Source organism: Coffea eugenioides, chromosome 8 (assembly GCF_003713205.1).
Source record: "Coffea eugenioides isolate CCC68of chromosome 8, Ceug_1.0, whole genome shotgun sequence".
In the NCBI taxonomy this organism is placed as follows: Eukaryota; Viridiplantae; Streptophyta; class Magnoliopsida; order Gentianales; family Rubiaceae; genus Coffea; species Coffea eugenioides.
The window spans coordinates 1529966-1549795 of record NC_040042.1 but is presented as its reverse complement, the minus strand read 5'-3'; the positions used below and the strand labels follow the sequence as shown (position 1 = coordinate 1549795).

The following is a 19830-nucleotide window of genomic DNA, read 5'->3' as shown; positions in this document are numbered from 1 at the left end:
GGTTCTTTTTTCACACAGTTTAATAAAAAGTAGTTAACTTTGTTGGAACAATCAATTTAGGTAACTATTTTCCTAAAATACCCTCACATTAATTAGAGTACAACTTTATGGGAACTTGAATTGATGGTAAAAAAAGAATCAACTCTCATTAAATGGAGTAGGTTTATAGTAACAACAACTTACATTGAATAAGGGTATTTTAGGAAAATTAAAATACAACTACATTTTTCAATTGGAGAGTGGACTACAATTTGGGACAGACAAAAAAGGAAAACAGGACTATCAAAGTGGGATGGAGGGAGTACAAATGTATCGTTGCTGAAAAAAAAAAAAAAAAAAAAAACTTAGACCGCCTCCGCGGACGCTAGGCGTTTGAAGGACTAATGTTGAGCAAAGAAACCTTGGTGCGATTTCTTTCCTTCCTATTTTATTTTTCTTCCGTGGAACGAAAGAAAATGAGGAGTGCCACTTTTGAAAGACCTCTTTTAATAAGGTCAACATTTTTCGTGCCATCACATCAAAGTTTAGCATGTTAATGCCTACCATCTAACTACAATAATTCTTTTTAAGTGAAATGTTAATATAAAAAAAGATTTAATTTAGCCAATTTTTACCGAATTTATTGCTGCATTATTCTAGTAAACTACTGAATTTATCAAAACTAAATTGTACTAATAGTACACCATTAGATAGCACATTTCTCATTGGATAATAAGTACAAATTCTTTGAATCAATCGAGCAGGCATTAATTTAAAAAATCAAAAGAACTTTGCAAGTAAGAAATTACCTATACAGTTTTTTTTTTAAAAAAACAAAACATTTAAAGCAACTCAGAAGACAAGAGGCCTTCCAAACATATTTTACTAGAATTACTTGGGGGTGAAAATTGTACCTAGTGATAATTTAAGGGGTAGTTTTAGATTGACCTTAAACTGTAGACAACCCGTGCCCAAAAGTGTTCGCCCGGCCGACCCGATCCAAAGTTCTTGTAAGAAAATAGGCATAATTTTAGAAACCTCCTCTAAGGTTTTTAATAATTTTACTAGCCTCCTCTAAAGTTTATAAAATTATACAAACCTCCCTCAAGATTAAGGTTTTGATATTCAATTAGAAAAAATAACTGTTTTGGATTGTAAATTATTTGAGATGATTTTGTGAAAAAGTACTGTAGCACTTTTTTTATATGATGTATATGAGATAAAAAGGTGATTGAAAAATGTATTGATGATGCAAGCAAATCAGTGTGTGTAAATAAGGTGTAAATAAAGTGAAATAACACACAATCCAAACACACTCAATTAAAAAAGTACTTTAAAGAGAGAGATGAAACTTTTATTCCATAAATATCCCTTATACACATATATGAGTCGTATTAGTAAAAGAATAAAAATAATTAAAAGTTAGAAATAATTAATACATACATTTAATCACTCAAAAAGTTCATATTTAATAAATTAAACAATACAAATAAGTAATAAAAATACACTAATGATTACAAGATTTAACAAAACAGACTAGTTATCTCTTTTAATATGATGTTTGCTATAATTCTTGTGATTTTGAACAGAAAATTTTTTTAATTTTGCATTTTTTCCCTCCTTTCAATTTTTTTTGAAACTCTTAAAGTTGTGACAATTGCAAAGTAATTTCACGGAAACAAAGGAGAAAGGAAAGAAAAGAAAAGCAAAATTTAAAAAAAAAAATTGTTCAAAATCACAAAAATCATACTCCCTCCGTCCCATTGAAAGTGTCATGCTTTCCTTTTTGGGCTGTCCCAAAATATTTGTCACTTGCTAAATATAGTAAAGACTTTTCATTCAATTTCACTCTTTTACCCTTTTGGTCTTCACAATAATCAAGTGAAGTGTGCCCTTTGAGCCCACTTGTTCAGTATTCACGTGCTTCAAAACTTCATATGAATATATGCGTGGAGTGAAAAACCATAAGGAACTTGGTTGAAACTTCAGCGTGCAAAGCACGCACAAGACATATGCAAACAAAACAAAAGTTCTGGTCCTGCCTCCAATAGTTCTTTAGACTTTTAATTTGAATTAGCATCAATACCGGATTCCCAGTGCATTTACACGAGAAGCTTAGGCGAGGGACAAAATGGTAAGCAACTCACCTGTGCTGGAACTATTCATAAAAAACACAGTTTTCTAAGTGCGACGAAATTTTTGGGACGGAGGGAGTAACAAATATCATGTTAAAGAATATGGCTAGTCTGTTTTGCTGAATCTTTTGATTATTAATATAAGTTTATTGCTTATTTGTATTGTCTAATTTTTTAAATGCGAACATTTTGAGTAGTAAAATGTGTGTATTAATTATTTCTAACTTTTAATTATTTTCATTCTTTTACTAATTCAATTTATATATTTGCATAAGGGGTATTTATGCAATAAAAGTTTTACCTCTCTCCTTAAAGTACTTTTTTAATGTTACTTTTTCTAATTGGACCAATTTGTTAGGTAAAGCTTAACCTTGGGGGAGGTATGTGTACTTTTATAAAATTTAGGGAGGCTAGTGAAATTATTATAAACCTCAGGGGAGGTTCTGAAATTATCCCAAGAAAATAAAACAGGAGAATTAGGGCTTTTTAGTCAGTCAGTCGTTCGTCTTCCTGTTCAGCAGCCGCTCTCTTCCTCTCCGCTACCAGACTTCAGTCACCAATCGATCAAAAATGGTAAAATTTGATCTCAAATTTGCACCACTAGATTTAAATCTCTGTGCATAATTTTGTTTTCGTTTGACTTGTAGATCAAACATTTTATGGTCTATCTTTTGGTCCGGAAACTTTAGTTTGTCGAAATATTTTTTCCTTAATTTCTACGAATATGGATGACGTAATCCTGTTGTAGCTTGTAATTTGTGGTGAAAATGTAGTTTTTCCGTAGATGATATATTTTGTTTGGCAGCTATGGCATGTAAATTCAACTGATTTTTGAAGAGGAAAGGTTTTGTGAAGTGGATACCTGGGATATGTAGTATGAAATAAAGACGGAGATTTAGGTATTTTAAGGTTCGCAATAAACAAACAGCATGATGCTTAATTTTGACTATATAGATTGGCAAAGGTTGCGATATTCGAGCTTTGGCCTTCCCTTGAATTGTCGAAGGACATTTTAATATCTAAGTTTAATTTGGTTTCTTGGGGATGGCATGAAATTATTTGGTTTGCTTTTGGTTTACTGAGCAAGGAAAGCTTCTTTTCGGCTATCTGATGCCCTTGTGGAAAATTCTTATGAACTAGTATTCTGCTTGCAATTCCAAGATTTCTGTGTCTAACTGGTTTTCAAAGGATGCTGAGAAATTAAGAATTTCTTTTCCATGTATGCGTTTTCTGCTGTATTTACTTGTTGGGTTCTTCAACTCATTGTGGATAGAGGAGTAATTGTTCATAACTCTGAGAGGATTTATAATTGTGGAAATGCATTATCTCTGGTGCAGACGAAGAGGACAAAGAAGGCTGGAATTGTTGGAAAGTATGGTGAGTTTAGCTCCTGTCCTCCGCAATTATCTAATCTTGTGATTTCTCACAGTGGATTGTGGTTTTTTAAGTTTGCATTTTCATGCGGATGATAATAGACTTACAGGATGTCATATAGCGTGTAATGAATGAGGGTATAAATGGCATGCTGCAAGAGTAGTCTCACTTGTTTGATGAGAAGACTCTGCATCTAACTTCAAAATTTGGTAATTAGGAACATGTTGACGAGAAATAGCCAGTGTAATTTTTAATATAATCAATATATCAATTTATGCTGTTCAAAATGGTCGGTAGATTCTTTTTCTATTCAATGAATATGGTGGCTTGACGTTCCATTAATCATTTACAGTTATTTTCTTAAGTTGCTTTGACTCTGTGTTTTTGAACTGATGTTCATTCTGGTTGTGGTTGACCGTTGCATTTTGATACAACTTCAGCTCTCTTACGATAGCCTGTATTTGTGTGCTGAATTTATAGGTGCAGGTTCGAGTTTAAATTTTATGTAATTGCTGACAGCTTTTTTAATATTCAGGTACACGCTATGGTGCCAGTCTGCGGAAGCAGATTAAGAAGATGGAGGTTAGCCAGCATAGCAAATACTTGTGTGAATTTTGTGGAAAGGTTTGGCTTTTCTTGTTGATACGTGTTGATTAATTTGGAAGACAGTTTGGCTATCAAAATTTGAAGTTTGTTCTATAGGATGCGGTTTAGTTCTAATGAAACGTTGATGATCACGCAGTACGCTGTGAAGAGAAAGGCGGTTGGAATCTGGGGCTGCAAAGATTGTGGCAAAGTTAAAGCAGGAGGAGCATACACATTGAAGTAAATTCACTGAAACTGACATGTTTACATTTTTCTTTTTCCTCTTGGCAATTAACTAATTATGTTTTCTCTGTTTTTCCTTCCTTTGCTGTGTAATAGTACTGCAAGTGCTGTGACAGTCAGGAGCACAATTCGGAGGCTGAGGGAGCAAACCGAGAGTTGATCTCGAGTCAGATTTTCTCATGCTGATTGTAGTTCTTTTCCCAGTTTTGCTGAATATGTGGCTGTAAAAACAGCTGGTTAGTTGTCAACCAACTGTTGGAGCTAGATTTTGTTAGACAAAATTTCTGTTATCTTACCATTAATCGATGTTGAATTACTATTGTGCAATTAAATGGTTTCACGAGGTGGCTTTTGGAATTCTTATTTTCACCTTTGTGATGTGTACTGTAGCTGTACTGTTGACAAAACTACCGCGTGAAAGCAAGCTCCAGTGTGAAGCAAATCTTGATTTAACCCCATAACCATAAAGCACACTACTATTCTGCTAAACTAGGCCTGTCTTGAAGCTCAGAGTATGGATGTCAAATAGCAGAACTGCCCTTAAAGCTGTGAAGCCCTGAACCGGTGGTTCAATTTTGTTGCTAAATTTCACACCTTGAAAAAGTTAGATCGGTTTTTAAATCCGGAAATGCTTGCGTAGGGAGAAGGTGCGCTTTTTGGCAGTGTCGAAGGTGCCGGATTATGCTGCGGTTGCTATGATGCTACTTTTCTGTTTTACTAGTAATAGCACTATCCAATGCGAAGCAAAAGCAACCGGTCTACTTTTTTTTTCATATGAGCACAATAATTTTGATTTTAATATTAGTTTTTTTTATGATGATGGAATTGGAATGAGAACTGTGGCTAATTAGTAATTTTAATATTAATTTTTTTTTATATTGCAGTGTTTTATTTTTTAATTGTCAACTTTTAATCCATAACTACTATCATTATTATCAATTATTGGAATGCGTTAAATCTATCTAATTACAATTGTCAGCATAAATGAAATTTACTTAATTTTAAAGCTTTTTATTTCACTTTCATTATTCACTAATATTGCAATACAATAAATATATGTAATCATTAGAAAAATAAGGGTATTTTGGACATCATTAAAAATAATTTGGATGTCATTTTCATTTTATCGTTTTTTATTTTAAATTTACTCTTATTATAATTTTTATTTTATCATTGAAAATGGCTTATGACTTGATAGATGGATTTGGTTTACTCAAACCAATACAAATGAAGCATTACTATATTATTGTCAATAACAATATTTGTCTTCCCCTAAATATCAGTGATTTGGATGATGTTTTTGGTATTATTTGAATTGTATTCTAACTTTTTAATTCATTTGCTATTTATTTTATGTCACTTTATAAATAGTTTTCAATTTTTTTTTAGTTTTTTCTTGTTTTGATCGGTTGCTATTAATGATAATAGTGGTTTGTATGGTGTTATTTCAAATTTCTTTTTTCTAGTTTAATACTACTATTTCAGTTATAAAGGTGTCATCATTTTTTGTATATTGAAATTTCATTGAATGTAACATGAAAAATTCTTCATATTAGTAAAAAGTGCATAATTGTAAAATTACTCTTGATATTTGTATGAAGATATACAAATAAATAAGGGTTCTCCTATCCTCGTATGTTTCTTCATTTTCTAGAGACTATCTATTTTTTGAAATTTATTTTTTTCTTTTTACAATCTCAACTAATGACTAATGAGAAATTTTTCATGCTTTAATTAAGATATTTTGATACGTATAATAATTGGAGATGGAGTCCAAGAGTAGGTAAATAGTTGTTAATGAATAATTTTAATTATAATTATCAATACCATTAAAATGTAATCAATTAGAGTGTTTTATTTCTTTTAATTAGTGTCATATCAAAATATAATAATTCTAATTAAAAGACATAAAGGTAATTTAGAAATAACAAAAATTAAGATAAAAAAGTGCTTACACTCTCACTCCCGAAACCAACATTCATAATTATTTTAGCTGGACATAATTTACGCAACTAAAATTATCCTCAATGTGAAGGCGGTGATTTTGCACGTAAATGAACTCCTCCATTTCGAACGTTGAGAATCGAAGGAAGTCTGTGAAAGAGAGTTGCAGCTCCTTAAACAAAGGGGGAAGAATTGAAAACTTGAGTATGTGATCACGCGCATCAGATCAGCGGAAGGCAGGCGGAGATGCCATGCCCAATCCCAAAGAAATCAGTTAACGCTGTCCAGAGTTATAAACAAATCCCCTCATATCATTTCAATGATTATCTTCATCTCCTTGAAGATTGCATATCATCAAAATCATTAACACCAGGCAAACTAATCCATCAAAATCTCCTCAAAAACCCGAACTTTAACACCAAAAACAAATCTTGTATTACGTTACTGGATAAGCTTTCTAAGCTCTTTATTACATGCAGCAAACCAGAACTAGCTCATAAAACCTTCAACTCAATCCCAAGCCCAGAAAGGCAAAAGAAGGGAATTTTATGGAACCAATTGATTAGGTCCTACGCTTGGGAAGGACCCTTTGAGAACGCCATCCATTTGTACTATGAGATGGTGGATATTGGAGTCAAACCCACAAAATTTACATACCCTTTTGTCCTTAAAGCTTGTGCTGCATTGCAAGATATAGATAATGGTGTGAAGATTCATGATCATGTAAAAAGAGATGGGCTTGCCTCAGATGTTTATATTTCTACAGCTTTGGTTGATTTGTATGTTAAATGTGGGTGTTTGCTTGAGGCGAGACAGGTGTTTGATGAAATGCCTGAGAGAGATGTTGTTGCATGGAATGCAATGATTTCAGGGTTCTCGATTCATGGGATGTATGGGGATGTGATTCATTTACTTTTGGAAATGCAAGAAGTGGGAGTGAGTCCTAATTCTTCAACTTTTGTGACCATTTTGCCAGTGATTGGGGAGGCGAATGAGGTGATTGCTGGAAAGGCTGTTCACGGGTTGTCTGTGAGGAGGGGAATTGATAGTGATGTCATGATGGGAACAGGGCTTTTGGATATGTATGGAAAATGTGGGTGGTTAGTTTATGCAAGGAGGATATTTCATGCAATGACTTTCAGAAATGAGGTGACCTGGAGTGCGATGATTGGAGCTTGTATTGCTTGTGATTGCACTCAAGAGGGGCTGGAATTGTTTGAGCAAATGAGGGTGGAGGATGTTGGAAGTCTTTCACCTGTAACACTTGCAACTGTTATCCGAGGTACGGCTAAGCTGATTGATCTGAAGGTAGGAAAACAGATACATGGTTACACTGTTAAGTTAGGGTCCAATTTGGTTTTGATGGTTGCTAATACACTTCTTTCAATGTATGCAAAATGTGGTATTCTGGATGATGCAACAAAGTTCTTTGAGGAAATGAGTTTCAAGGACTCTGTTTCTTATAGTGCTCTTATCTCCGGATGTATTCAAAATGGAAGTGCAGAGGAGGCTTTGCAAATTTTCCGTGCAATGCAGTTGTCTGCAGTTGAGCCAATATTAGCAACCATGATGGGACTCTTGCCAGCTTGTTCACATGTGGCAGCTCTACGACATGGGTATTCTTGTCATGCTTATTCTATAGTGCGTGGATTCACTGCAGATGTGTCGCTTTGTAATGCTTTAATTGACATGTATTCCAAGTGTGGTAAGATTGACGTGGCCAGAGTTGTTTTTGATAAGATGCATAAGAAGGATTTAGTCTCTTGGAATGCAATGATCATTGGTTATGGAATTCATGGACTTGGAGTCGAAGCTATTTCAGTGTTCCAGAATATGCAGGTTGTCGGACAAAATCCAGATGAAGTAACTTTTATTGGTCTTTTATCTGCTTGCAGTCACTCAGGACTTGTTGCTGAAGGAAAGCATTGGTTTCAATCCATGAGTCAGGAATTCAGCATCAAACCAAGGATAGATCACTATTTGTGCATCGTAGATCTTTTGGGTCGTAATGGACTTTTGGATGAGGCCTTCAATTTCATCCAGGGGATGCCATTGAAACCTGATGTGCGTATCTGGAATGCGTTGCTTTCTGCTTGTCGGGTCTATAAGAAAATCGAACTGGTAGAAGAAATATCAAATAAAATTCAGAGCCTAGGGCCTGAAAGTACAGGCAATTTTGTTCTCTTATCAAACATTTACAGCACTGTTGGGAGATGGGATGATGCTGCTGACGTTAGAGTTATGCAGAAGGGGTTGGGTTTCAGAAAGAGCCCAGGAAGTAGTTGGATTGAAGTAAATGGGGTTATCCATGCATTTGTTGGTGGAGACCGATCTCATTCACAATCAGCCAAAATAAATGAGAAATTGCTGCAATTACAAGCAGAAATGAAAAAGTTGGGCTATATGGCAGAACCTGATTTTGTTTATCAAGATGTTGAAGACGAAGAGAAGGAACACATCCTTCTTTATCATAGTGAAAAGCTTGCTGTTGCATTTGGATTGCTAAACCTGGATGAGGAAAAAGCCATTTTTGTCACAAAGAATTTGCGGGTGTGTGGTGATTGCCACACTGCACTTAAATTTATGACTCTTATCACGAAGAGGCAAATAATTTTGAGGGATACGGTTCGCTTTCACCATTTTTCGGAAGGAAGATGCAGCTGTGGAGATTTCTGGTGAAAAAAAAAATAAATGATGAAGGTTGGTGGTGTCATGAACCAGAGTCTCTCAGTCTCTCTCTCCCAAGCTAAGCTCGGAAATCCAGGGCCTCAAGCTAGGTACTCCAAACACTTCCTGTTGATCTTTTATATCCATATGACGTTGACTGATTTCTAGAAGCTTAAGAATGCTTCAACCGTGACATAGGTTTTATTTTTAGTTTTTTCACACGCGCTTAGTTACATGGTAGTTCTGTTCTAGTCCTGCAATATGTATATATGTTGAGTCTGAAGGATAGCCTTGTCATTAGCCTGAACGATCGGAGTTATGCTGGCACTCGACATACCTGGTACTAGTTTTCAGGAATGTGATGCGTAACAGATCCCTCTGACGTTTCTTTTTCTCCTGGACAGACTTGTTTTTGTAGTTAACAGAGTGCTTGCAATAGGCACCTATAGTCTGGTCAATGGCTAATATAGATTACATCTTTGTTTAACAGAATAATTTTGCAAGCTCCAAATACCATTTAAAAATAGCTCTAAAATCTCTCAACCCTATCCTGGTATTTAAAAAAAAATCAATTTGCAAACTCCAAATACCATTTAAAAATAGCTCTAAAACCTCTCAACCATATCCATCTCTACATTAAAAATAAAAATAAAAATCTCTCAACCCTATCCAGGTATTCAAAAAAAAAAAAATCTTGTTATCTTCAGCCGTTTTGAGTCAATATTTGACAGTTTTCTTGTCTTTTCCACCGAAGTTTCTTGTGTTCTTTGTAACACATACATTGCAAAGTAGCACCAACCTCAAAATTTCATAATCTTATTCAAGTTGTGTCAATCCATGCCAATTATGGATGGGGGCGCCAGCTTGAAACAAGAAATAGTTCTGTAGTTGCCTTTGCCTTTTTTTTTGCAGTACTATGTTGTATTTTTCCGTAACAAGTATCAACCATGCCCTACAAGAGAAAACGTATCAACGGCTTTTAAGTGACTTGAGAGTTTAAAAATTAGAGATTTTGGATTCTAATTCTCCTTCTCTCCGCCCACTTCTTAAATTCCGTTCCTCTCCTACTAGGAAAAAAAACATAAAAATGCTTCAGAGTTTCATCACAATGTTCATATTTTCACTTCTTGGTTGTCTACAAATTGTTTATTTACTAGATGGCTCGGTAGTGTAGCTCGATTCATCACGAATCCAAGGAACACAAAATCGAACACGATCCAATTTCTAGTATCTTGCTTCACCTTTTGTTCTTGCTTTCTGTTAGTGATCAATTTGCATTAACAAGCAAAAGCGTAAATACTGCATTCACAAAGGCAGTGCTACATTGTGTAACACTGAGCATTTCTTTTACAGACATCAGACAAGCTCTGAAAAACCATCTAAATCCCCAACACACTGGGGTTCCTGCACATACATGTAATTACATTTACAGTAAGTGGACCAAAAAAAAAATCCTATTACTGAAAAGGGCACTTCAGTGCTCCACACATTGAGTGCTCTTATTATGTACATTTGGTAAAAACTTCAGTAAGTGAAGCATCCCTCTTGCTCCACGATCAGTCTTTTGCTTGAACTGACGGTGGTTCCAAGCAGGTATACTTCATAGTTTCTTCACCTCTAGCAGATTCAAAACTTAGAAAGGTAAAATTTGATGACGAGAAGGGAAGAGAAACAAGAAAATCCACATTACATGAGCATTCCCTTTGCTGTTCTGATGGAAAAGCAACTTCCAGCCAGCCCTAGACAGTTTCTGTGCTATTGAGACTCACAAACTGGTTTTGGAACATTGACATTGTTGTTGTTCTGGGGCATCTGATTTTGGACAGCTTTCACAGCGGCAACTCTTGCTGCGTTGGCTGCTTTGTTTGCAGCTGCTACAGCTCTCTTCACTCTTTCCTCTGTATTTGGCAGCTCAGCTGCCTTTTCTGCAGCTCTTCGTGCTTCCTGCAAGTTATAGTAAATTGATTTCCTTCTTATGCAGAACTAACACACACCTATAAAGCAAGGGTAGAAGAGCAGCTGATCCTAGAAGCTAAACTATTCTGGCAGCAACTTAATGGAGCACCTAGCCTTTTCACGAATAAAAACTATCGGGAGAAAACAAACAGTTAAACAAGTTGTGCAGGCTACTCAAATAAATTTGATAGAGAACTGTACAACACTTTCATAAATATCTCTTTTCACTATACTGCTTTTTGAAAACATTTTTATTCATATTCCATGAATTAAAAGTAAAACCATTTTACTTTCATTTTGAAAAATCAAAGTAAAAAGGATAGAAAAGGGAAACATGCTTTAATTACCTGAACAGCATGAAGGACTTTTGAGTTGTCAAGTGCAACGGAAGATCCATTAAGGATGCCTTGAATGCTTGAGGCATTAAGAATCCCATTTTCCCAGTGGCCAGACTGTGTTTCTCCATTTCTGAAGGTATATGTACCAAAACCTTGCCTTCTTCCCTCGTGCCAGGCTCCCTCATAACGGTGGCCATTTGCAAAGTTATAGACCCCAAAACCATGCATCTTGTCTGCAAAATATTCTCCAGCATATGTATCCCCATTTCTGCATAGTGATAAACAACAAAGGAAAAAGCTCAGGCAAAAGACGTTGCAATGATCATATTTCAAAGAATAAGCAGAGCTTCATATCAAATATTCTACTGACATCCTATCATCAATACAAGAAAGAATGGTGATAATATGCTTCACCTTCATACAAATTCTTTTCCTTAAGATAAACAAATTGAAACAAAAAGCAGTCTGATGGAATTAAGTTCAAAGCCACTCCTTACTCCTTGGAGTCGAGAAAGTAGAAGCATGGTAATCAAAGCAAATTGAGTGTACTGTATTTTCTTAAGTTTAGGAACTTTCAGTTTCTCTTTTTGCAATCTCTGGTCCCATAATACATTAATAAATTTTGACAGAAGTTCAATGCTCTACTCTGCCCAATCAACTCAACTAGCAAGCTTTCTCTCCAGCTGTATATCTCTAACCCACTTGATCTTTCAAATTTTCAGCTTTTCAATTTAGTTTCTATTTGTAGTTTCAATTGTTGCAGTAGACCACTTAACAAAGACAGATTGCTAAGCCTCGCGATTTCCTTTCAAGTTATGGGAGGATATGCTACAACCTTTAGCATAACATGAAATCAAAACAAAACTATCAGTTAGTCCTTGCATCCCACAAAGATGGTTTAAAGTTGACTTTCATGCATTAGTATTAGAAGTTTTCCTTCTAAGAAAAACTCGTTATGCCTAAGCAATAAAGGTATAGAACATAGCTTCTTCAACCAAAGAAATTGAAAATTTTAAACCAATGAATTTAATGAAAAGGGTGACCCACTAAACTCTCAATTTGATCAACATCAGCTCTTTATTATTTCAAACTTGTTCTTAGTACTTAATAATTACTATCCATTGGGCTTTAAGAACTGTTTGCCAAGTCCAAGATCCAGAAGTAAAATAGGCAGAATAATATTTCCATTCAAGAAATAATACAGTTTGAGTAGAAACCATTTGCATGAGATAAAAAGCAGACATGGACAGGAAACTTCAGTAAAATGATACACTATTTTCTAATGATTAAAAGCCTCTTCAATCATGAGAGCCAACAAAGAATTAATCTTAATGTCCTGGCTTTAATTGCAGGTTGACACTAAGTAGATGCTAAGATTGTGGGACAACAAAGTCATTGATATATGGAGAGCTACAAGATCCAAAGACAATCCAAATACGCACAGAGTTCCTGTATGAATGGGCAGTTCACATCAGTCAAAACTTTAACTACCAGTGTTGCATGTTAGTGGCATGACTAATGAAGCACAGTTCTCAAATGGACTTCAAGCAATGACTCTAGGTTTAGAGTGTCTAGGAAAATCCTAACGGTTCTATGCACTCAAATCATACTCCTTTTTGGAAAAAGTGATCCATCACTTTCACTCACATGAAAAGATGCCAATAACCATGGTATCCTAACTTCATCTTTGGACAAAATAAAAGGAATTACAGAATTATTCTTGCACCTAAAGTCATAGTTAAAGACAGCTTAATCGTCCAATTCCTTTAGAAAATAGAGATGTGCACTATTCCCAGAATACGCCACAACGCACATCCACATTAAAGCCACAACAAGATAAAACAAGAGTTTGCACTATTTTGCCTGAGACAACTGAGAATGGCCTGAAAATTCAAGCATTCAATGCATCAATAGGTGCTCAAGATTCCTCCATATAGATCTTAGAACGGCAAATGAGTCCAACCCCAAAGAAGTAGCTACTGTATTATGAAGCCCAAACATCACCCCAAATGACAATATAAAAATGGTTCAGATTAGATATCCATGGACAATAAGTTCAAGAACACAGTACTAGGATTTAAAAATCAAAGTACAAAAGTTTACCTAAAATGGTAACGGCCAAGCCCATGTTTAACCCCCCATTTGAATTCTCCAATATAACTGCTTCCATCCTCGCAAGTAAGGAATCCACATCCATGACACTGCCCGTTACACCACTCCCCAGAATACACATCGCCTGTATAAGACCTGTACAACCCAACTCCATGTCTCAATCCCTGCCTATACTGCCCGCGATACCGACTCCCTTTTGCCCATGTTTCAACACCATAGCCGTCATACTTCTCATCGACCCAATCACCTTCATACCTCCCACTCAAATGGTAATAATAAACCCCACTTCCAGAGCATTTCCCCTTATAAAACTCCCCCTCATAAACATCCCCATTGCTATACACCTGCACCCAAGACCCTGAATTCTGCCTCTTTTCAGATTTAGGTTTGCTCCCAATAGACCAAACAACTGGTGGACTGTGATGATGCTTTGGTGGAGGGGCTAATGATTTGAGCTTAATACACAAAGTTTTCTCAAGAAACAATCTAACTGAGGGAAATCTAGGAAGGGCTAAATTGAGCGAAACTACAATAAAAGCAGAGAAAGCAAGAAGATAAAGAAAGTGAAGCAGGAAAGGCCAGTGATGAGTTGAGGTGAAAAAATAAACACCAGGCAAGGAAAGCAGGATAAAAACCTTTAAGTGGACTCTGAACCATGAGGCATGACAAGAATGGTGAATAAATCGGAGAGTGATTCTTTTTGTTGCCAAAAGTACATGAAACGAAGGAGAACAAAGGTAAGATTGGTGGTTCGAAGAATCAGACTTCAACACGGCCAATTTCTTGTTAAAATGGTGAGGCTGCAGCGGCAAGGGTGCTTGAACAGGAACATCATCTTGATTGACATTGTGATGAAGAGCAAAAAGAGTTGGAGAACGAGAAAGACTGGAGCTTTGGGACATCATAGGCCTCTTATGGGGCGAAGAAAAAAGGGATTTGTTCTTTGAGGAATTTTGACAAATGGGTTCATGGTAATTTGAGAAATTTGAAGAAAAAGGTGGGATCTTGATATGAAGATGACTGGGCTTCTGTTGGGTTGGTGAGTGTTGGGTGGCAGATGGTAATGGTGGCAGTGGTGGAGGAGTTGACTGGCTCTGTGATTGATGAGATTGGTGAACAAGATGAGTTGGGACGGTGATATTCAAATCGGAAGAGAGGCCATTATTGGTGTCTTTTCCGATCTGAAGTTCGAATTTTTTCTGATGCATTAAAGCCTATACAACACCTGAAAAATGTGTACTACTAGTACTCTACTTGGTCTGTTTTTATCCTTCTTTTCCTTACGATTCTTCTTTATATTTTGTGCAAAGTTTCTGTGGATTTTCGGTGCTGTTTCTTTAATCTCTTCAACTTTGGTGTGTCCGTGACTGTGTGTGTGTTTTGGCTGTGGGTCTGGTGGTTTGAGTAGTTCTTCTAGGCTCAGGGGGAAGCGATGATGTCTGGACTCTGGACGTTTGCAGGGACAAAACCAAGTGGACCTGAATAAGTGGTGGGGTGGGGTTAAAGGAACTGAATTTGAGATTTGGATAATAAAAGTAATTAAGTACCTCGCCTTTGTTTAAAGACCCTTGGATTTCATCAAATTTACCAACTAAATTGAGGCTGTTTGGAAAGCAATTTTCCAAAGAAAAATTGCTACGTTCTCCTCCGTGATTACATTTTCCAATCACCTTGTTATCTCACATATATCAAATCGTTACAGTAATTTTTCTATAAAAAATTCAAAAAAATGCAATCCAAACATGAATATTCAGATATATATAGAAGTTGACCTTTGACAAAAAAAAAAAAACATGAATATTCAAAGCCTTTCCAAACAATTGGAAAACCAAAGGGGGAGGAATAGGGAAAGAGAAACTTGAACCTCTCAAAGTCTCCATGAAGGAACAAAAATAATTTTAAGATAATTATACATTTTTTTTTATTGAAGCAAGTTTTCTTTATAGATAAGAAATCCACGTCTTATCTTAATCATGTTACTAAAAGTGATGAATTTTCTGCTTATGCATTTTCGACAAGTTCATAAAAACTCGAAATCTTTGATTACACATATAATCACTACATTCTATTTGCACTATTTGTAATTATTGGCAAGCATACAATATGGCAGTATTTCATCTAAAAATGCACTCATTCTTTGAAATCATATAAACTGCATCATGTTTCATAATTCTTACACCAAATTATTGTGTCAAAATTCACATATTTTTGCAGTTTTTGAGAATAAAGCATATGTGCAATTGCAATAAAATGTCAATTTGCATACTTCAAAAGAATGAAATTCTCCATCATTTCATAACTCGAGCATTTTACAAAAGAAATTGCAAACTTACAATTATAGAGATATTAGTGTAAATTTGAGTGACTTGAGGGGCAAATAATGGAATACAGTGTGCTTTATTTGACTCCAAGTTTCCGCATAGCTTAGCTGCTTTTGAGATTTAATTGGTCGCTTCGCTGGGTTCACTTGCGCCACACAAAACAAACGCAAAGACCCGTTCAAAAAAGGATGCTCTCTGGATCAACGGCCCGCCATCAACATGGTCTTCGGCCTTTTGGGCAAGTATTTTTCCGAAAACACCCTTTGACAATTTTTCATTTTTGAATTCAGTATAGCAAACCCAACCCCCCCCCCCCGCCCGCGCAAAAAACAAACAAAAAGACATTACGAGGAAGAATAATACTTCTTTTGTTCTAAAATATCTAGAGAATACAATAATGCATTTATCTGATTTGGACGTTTACCTTCGACCTCCATACAAGTTCAGTTGAACTCCCTCTTTTCCGTAATGTAAGAGTAAAGTAGATTGTTGCCGTTGCTGAAAAATTCAGTATATCGAATAATACTAAAAACAAAGACGAGAGTAAGATCCTAATCTTCAAATACTTATCAATTAAGCATGTAATAGGGATTGATCCATGAAAATGACTTATATTTTCTTTTTTTTAATAAATAATAATATCAAACTACTGCGATGGCCGTGCACAAGACAAGACAGATACTACAAAATGATGGAGACTCAGACCGTCAATACAATTAGGAACAAAGAATGTTTAATTAGCTATTTTCTTTTTGCAATTATAGACTGAAATACACATTTTATTTGTTTACAAAGGTGTCTAATCCAATATGGATAATGACCTGAGATTTGCCTATATGTGTTGTCATTACACCTTGCTTCTTTCCTAAATTTGACCTTTCAAGCATCCCTTTTAAAATTTTAACTTACAATTTTTTTCCCTTTTATTTTATGAGCAGTTGAGTACTGGTAACTGAAATGTGAAAATTTTCCGAGTGGCATTCATCAAACTGAGGAGAGTGTTTGGTATTGATGTTTCAAGTTTGCTGCTCAAATTCTTTGTAAGAGTTCCAATCAAGATTCCTTTCTTTTGTTTGAGGGAAAAAAATTGAAGGGTAATTTAAGCCACAATAAACAATTGCAAAGGTGGGTTTTCTTTCTTCACAAAATTTTTAGTGTTTTTGGTAGAATCACATAATTTTCAATATCAGCAGAAGTGATGGCATCCATGGAGAACACGAGGAGGAAAATTGTTTCTTTTCTCTTTTGGCAGTCAAGTACCTTTCTAAAGAGTGACAAATATCAGATTAGGTTTGGATGTTGTCTTCCCACAATTAAGTGTATCAAGTGTCAAATTCGGTAGATATTATCTTCCCAAATTCAGCAAAATCATCTGTAGCCATGAAAAGGAGTTGTAATATTTTTTATAAACAAATAGGGAAGATCATTTTACTTTTATAATCCAACTTAATACATATTTTGCATACACAAAAATAGAAATAGTTCCAAAACCTTAATGATGACATTGTTATCATTGTTGTAAGCTTAGTGAGCTTTCATGGTAACTAATCACATGCCTTCCTCCACATCCACATCTAAATGCTAATTCAAGAATTGCATACTTGTAGGACCACAAGATAAGATTAGATGATTTGGTACATTTAATCTTTAAGAGATTTTAATGTTGATTGTTCTTTCCTTACAGTTGAAGCATGTCTGCGTCATTATTATGGCTCAGTCAGCTGATTATTCTCCTTTGACAAATAGTAGAGGTCGCTAATTCCAACACTTTGACAAGACTAAAAAATAATGGACTCCACAAGCCAAGATTATGTTTGCTGTGTTTGCACATTGATTACCATAATTAAGTGGTTCTACTAATTTAGAAAAAGGGGTCCAAATCCAAAAAAAGTATACAGTTTTGGTTCTTTCCCAGTTGTAGCTACTAGGATGTTACCACCAGGGTTACATGAATTCTGTAACTTTCAAGATGCAAAGGGGATGCTTTGATCATATTCTGGGAGGCAGACAATTGTTTACGGAACTGCTACTTATTCCAGAAGCAGAAAAAAGAAGACTGCCCCCAACCCCACCAACGAAGGAAAAGAAAAAAATAACCATTCAAGTTGGAATACCTTTTTTCCTTTGGATCATTGAACCAAAGCCCTGGAAAAGGACTATTGAGCTTTCTTTTCTTACATTGAATCAAACCTGAAGGATACCGATGAAAGGTCACATAGAGGTCACAGTACAGTTTGTTCTGTAGCCAAATATGCTGTTCCAGTTCACATCAACAGTTCTGATCAAGCAACATATACGCCGGTGAATATGGTGAAGGAAAATGCACATGAGATGCTAATTTGGATCCCAAGAATTTTTGGAGCCTTCATTGTCTTGCACAAGAGTACAAACACATGCCTGATACGATAGACAGCAGCAAATCTTACATATATAAAGCGTCCAACGCCTTGTGAACAGTGCAGATGAGCCGGTTATGCCGTGATTTGTCTGGCTTTGAGGGGCCTTTTGGTCCTTTGATGATGGGTGGCAGTGGTTTCGTTGTACATTCCCACTTATGTCCAGGTGGCTCTCTTTTAATTTACACGCGTGGTTGGTCGTTGCTGTCCGAAGCGGTTTGTGGGTCCGCATGGCTCTTATTCTCTTTTGCTCGTTCTCGGTCACCAATTTGCTCTCATTGTTTTCTTGCTTGTGTTCTCAGCTGTTCAGCAAATATAACTTGAGAAAGTTTCTTTTGGTTTTGAAGTGCTTTACTGTTCAGCAAACTTAGGCCGTGAGCTCAATCTCTTTTTGGCTCTGATTTTTTTTCTTAGTTTTCTTTCGCAGCTTCGGAAATAACTTGAACAATTTATGCGGTCAGCAGGATCTTTTTTTTTAGCTTTCACTCTTCTTTTTGGTTTTTTTTGGTAGCTTCGGAAATAACTTGAGAAAGTTTCTTTTGGTTTTGAAGTACTTCACTGTTTGATTGGCTTCGCTGGAAATTTTTTTTTGTTGCTGTGGTTCTTTGTATAGTTCATTTTAGGCGTTGTTTGGTTTCCGCTTCAGCTGTGTATAATATGCTTTGAGAATGGGTCGAAATAGAGTATATGGAAGTTTGGAAGAGGCTCGTGCTGAGAAAAATCGAAGGAGCCGCGAGCAACGTGCTGCTGCTCGGCGTGGGACAAAGAATGATGCGCCATTAGGAGTGTGTACATTAGCTGTCACAGCTTTTAATATACATGACCGAAATGCTGTGAATCAGCCAAATATGGGTGTCGTTGAATCTTCATTAGGTTCGGGCTCAGTATTGTCATTTGCAGAGAACAATGCAGAGCACTTTCGAGCTGTATGTCTGTGCTTATTTTGAGCATGTCTCATGCAATATAAATTGTTGTTTAAATCTTTTGGAATAAATGTTAAATTATTTATGTTAACAGTGGTTAAGCCTAAGCATGTACTTTGGTAAGACAAACGAGATTGACTTAGTTAAGCATACTAAACTCACAATCTTTAACTATGCTTTGGTTGTTTTAAAGGAAAATCAAGGAGATATATCTAGGTCTGCTGGTAATGGTGCTAGCGAGGTTCCAACGACTAATTCAGATGCTGGTGAATCATCTTTGCATAGGCGACGTCGGCGTACAAGACGCTCTGTGACTAATCCATTGACCACAATAATTACAGAGCCTGCAGTATTGCTCAGTGATGCAGAGCAATTTCCAACCGTATGTTTGTGCTTATTTTGAGCATCTTTCATGCAATAAGATTGTTGTTTAGACCCCTTGCAATAAATGTTAGACTACTTATATTACCGGTGGTTTTATCTAGGCATGTACTATGGCTAGACTAACCAGTGGGTGAGATATTAGTTTTTGTCTATTACAATTCAGATTGACTGATTTAGCCACACTGAATTCATGGTCCTTAAGTATGCTTTGGCTGGTTTGCAGGAAAATGAACAAAATGTATCTGCGTCTATTGCTGATGGTGCTAACGAGATTCCATCAACAAATTTAGATGCTGGTGAACCATCATTGCGTAGGCAACGTCGGCCTAGAAAACGAGCTGCGACTGATCCATTAACTACAATAGCTACAGAACCTGCTGTATTGCCCGATGTTCCAAGTTGTCCATATTGTCATGCAAAACAATTTCCTCTCATTTTGGCCGTTCTTGTTTAGAAATGTTCTACTACATCTA

General features: G+C 35.9%; 4 protein-coding genes across 4 annotated transcripts; 3 read left to right on the top strand and 1 right to left on the bottom strand.

Moving 5' to 3' along the window:
* Positions 1-2616: 2616 nt before the first annotated feature.
* LOC113779836 (60S ribosomal protein L37a) lies at positions 2617-4740 on the top strand. The gene is made up of 5 exons (XM_027325576.1): positions 2617-2687; positions 3452-3491; positions 4024-4112; positions 4231-4313; positions 4413-4740. The coding sequence occupies exons 1-5, from the start codon at positions 2685-2687 to the stop codon at positions 4474-4476; spliced, it is 279 nt and encodes a 92-aa protein (XP_027181377.1). The 5' UTR covers positions 2617-2684; the 3' UTR covers positions 4477-4740.
* Positions 4741-6456: 1716 nt separating this feature from the next.
* On the top strand, positions 6457-9369 carry LOC113779279 (pentatricopeptide repeat-containing protein At3g16610). The gene has a single exon (XM_027324824.1). It carries the CDS (start codon positions 6507-6509, stop codon positions 8937-8939), a length of 2433 nt encoding a protein of 810 aa, XP_027180625.1. The 5' UTR covers positions 6457-6506; the 3' UTR covers positions 8940-9369.
* An 816-nt stretch (positions 9370-10185) lies between these two features.
* Positions 10186-14772, bottom strand: LOC113779042. The gene is made up of 3 exons (XM_027324449.1): positions 13325-14772; positions 11231-11489; positions 10186-10871 (listed from the first exon to the last, which is right to left on the bottom strand). The coding sequence occupies exons 1-3, from the start codon at positions 14539-14541 to the stop codon at positions 10683-10685; spliced, it is 1665 nt and encodes a 554-aa protein (XP_027180250.1). The 5' UTR covers positions 14542-14772; the 3' UTR covers positions 10186-10682.
* A 3616-nt stretch (positions 14773-18388) lies between these two features.
* Positions 18389-19811, top strand: LOC113779410. Its single transcript, XM_027324981.1, has 3 exons — positions 18389-18976; positions 19167-19355; positions 19581-19811. The coding sequence occupies exons 1-3, from the start codon at positions 18719-18721 to the stop codon at positions 19809-19811; spliced, it is 678 nt and encodes a 225-aa protein (XP_027180782.1). The 5' UTR covers positions 18389-18718.
* Positions 19812-19830: the final 19 nt, after the last annotated feature.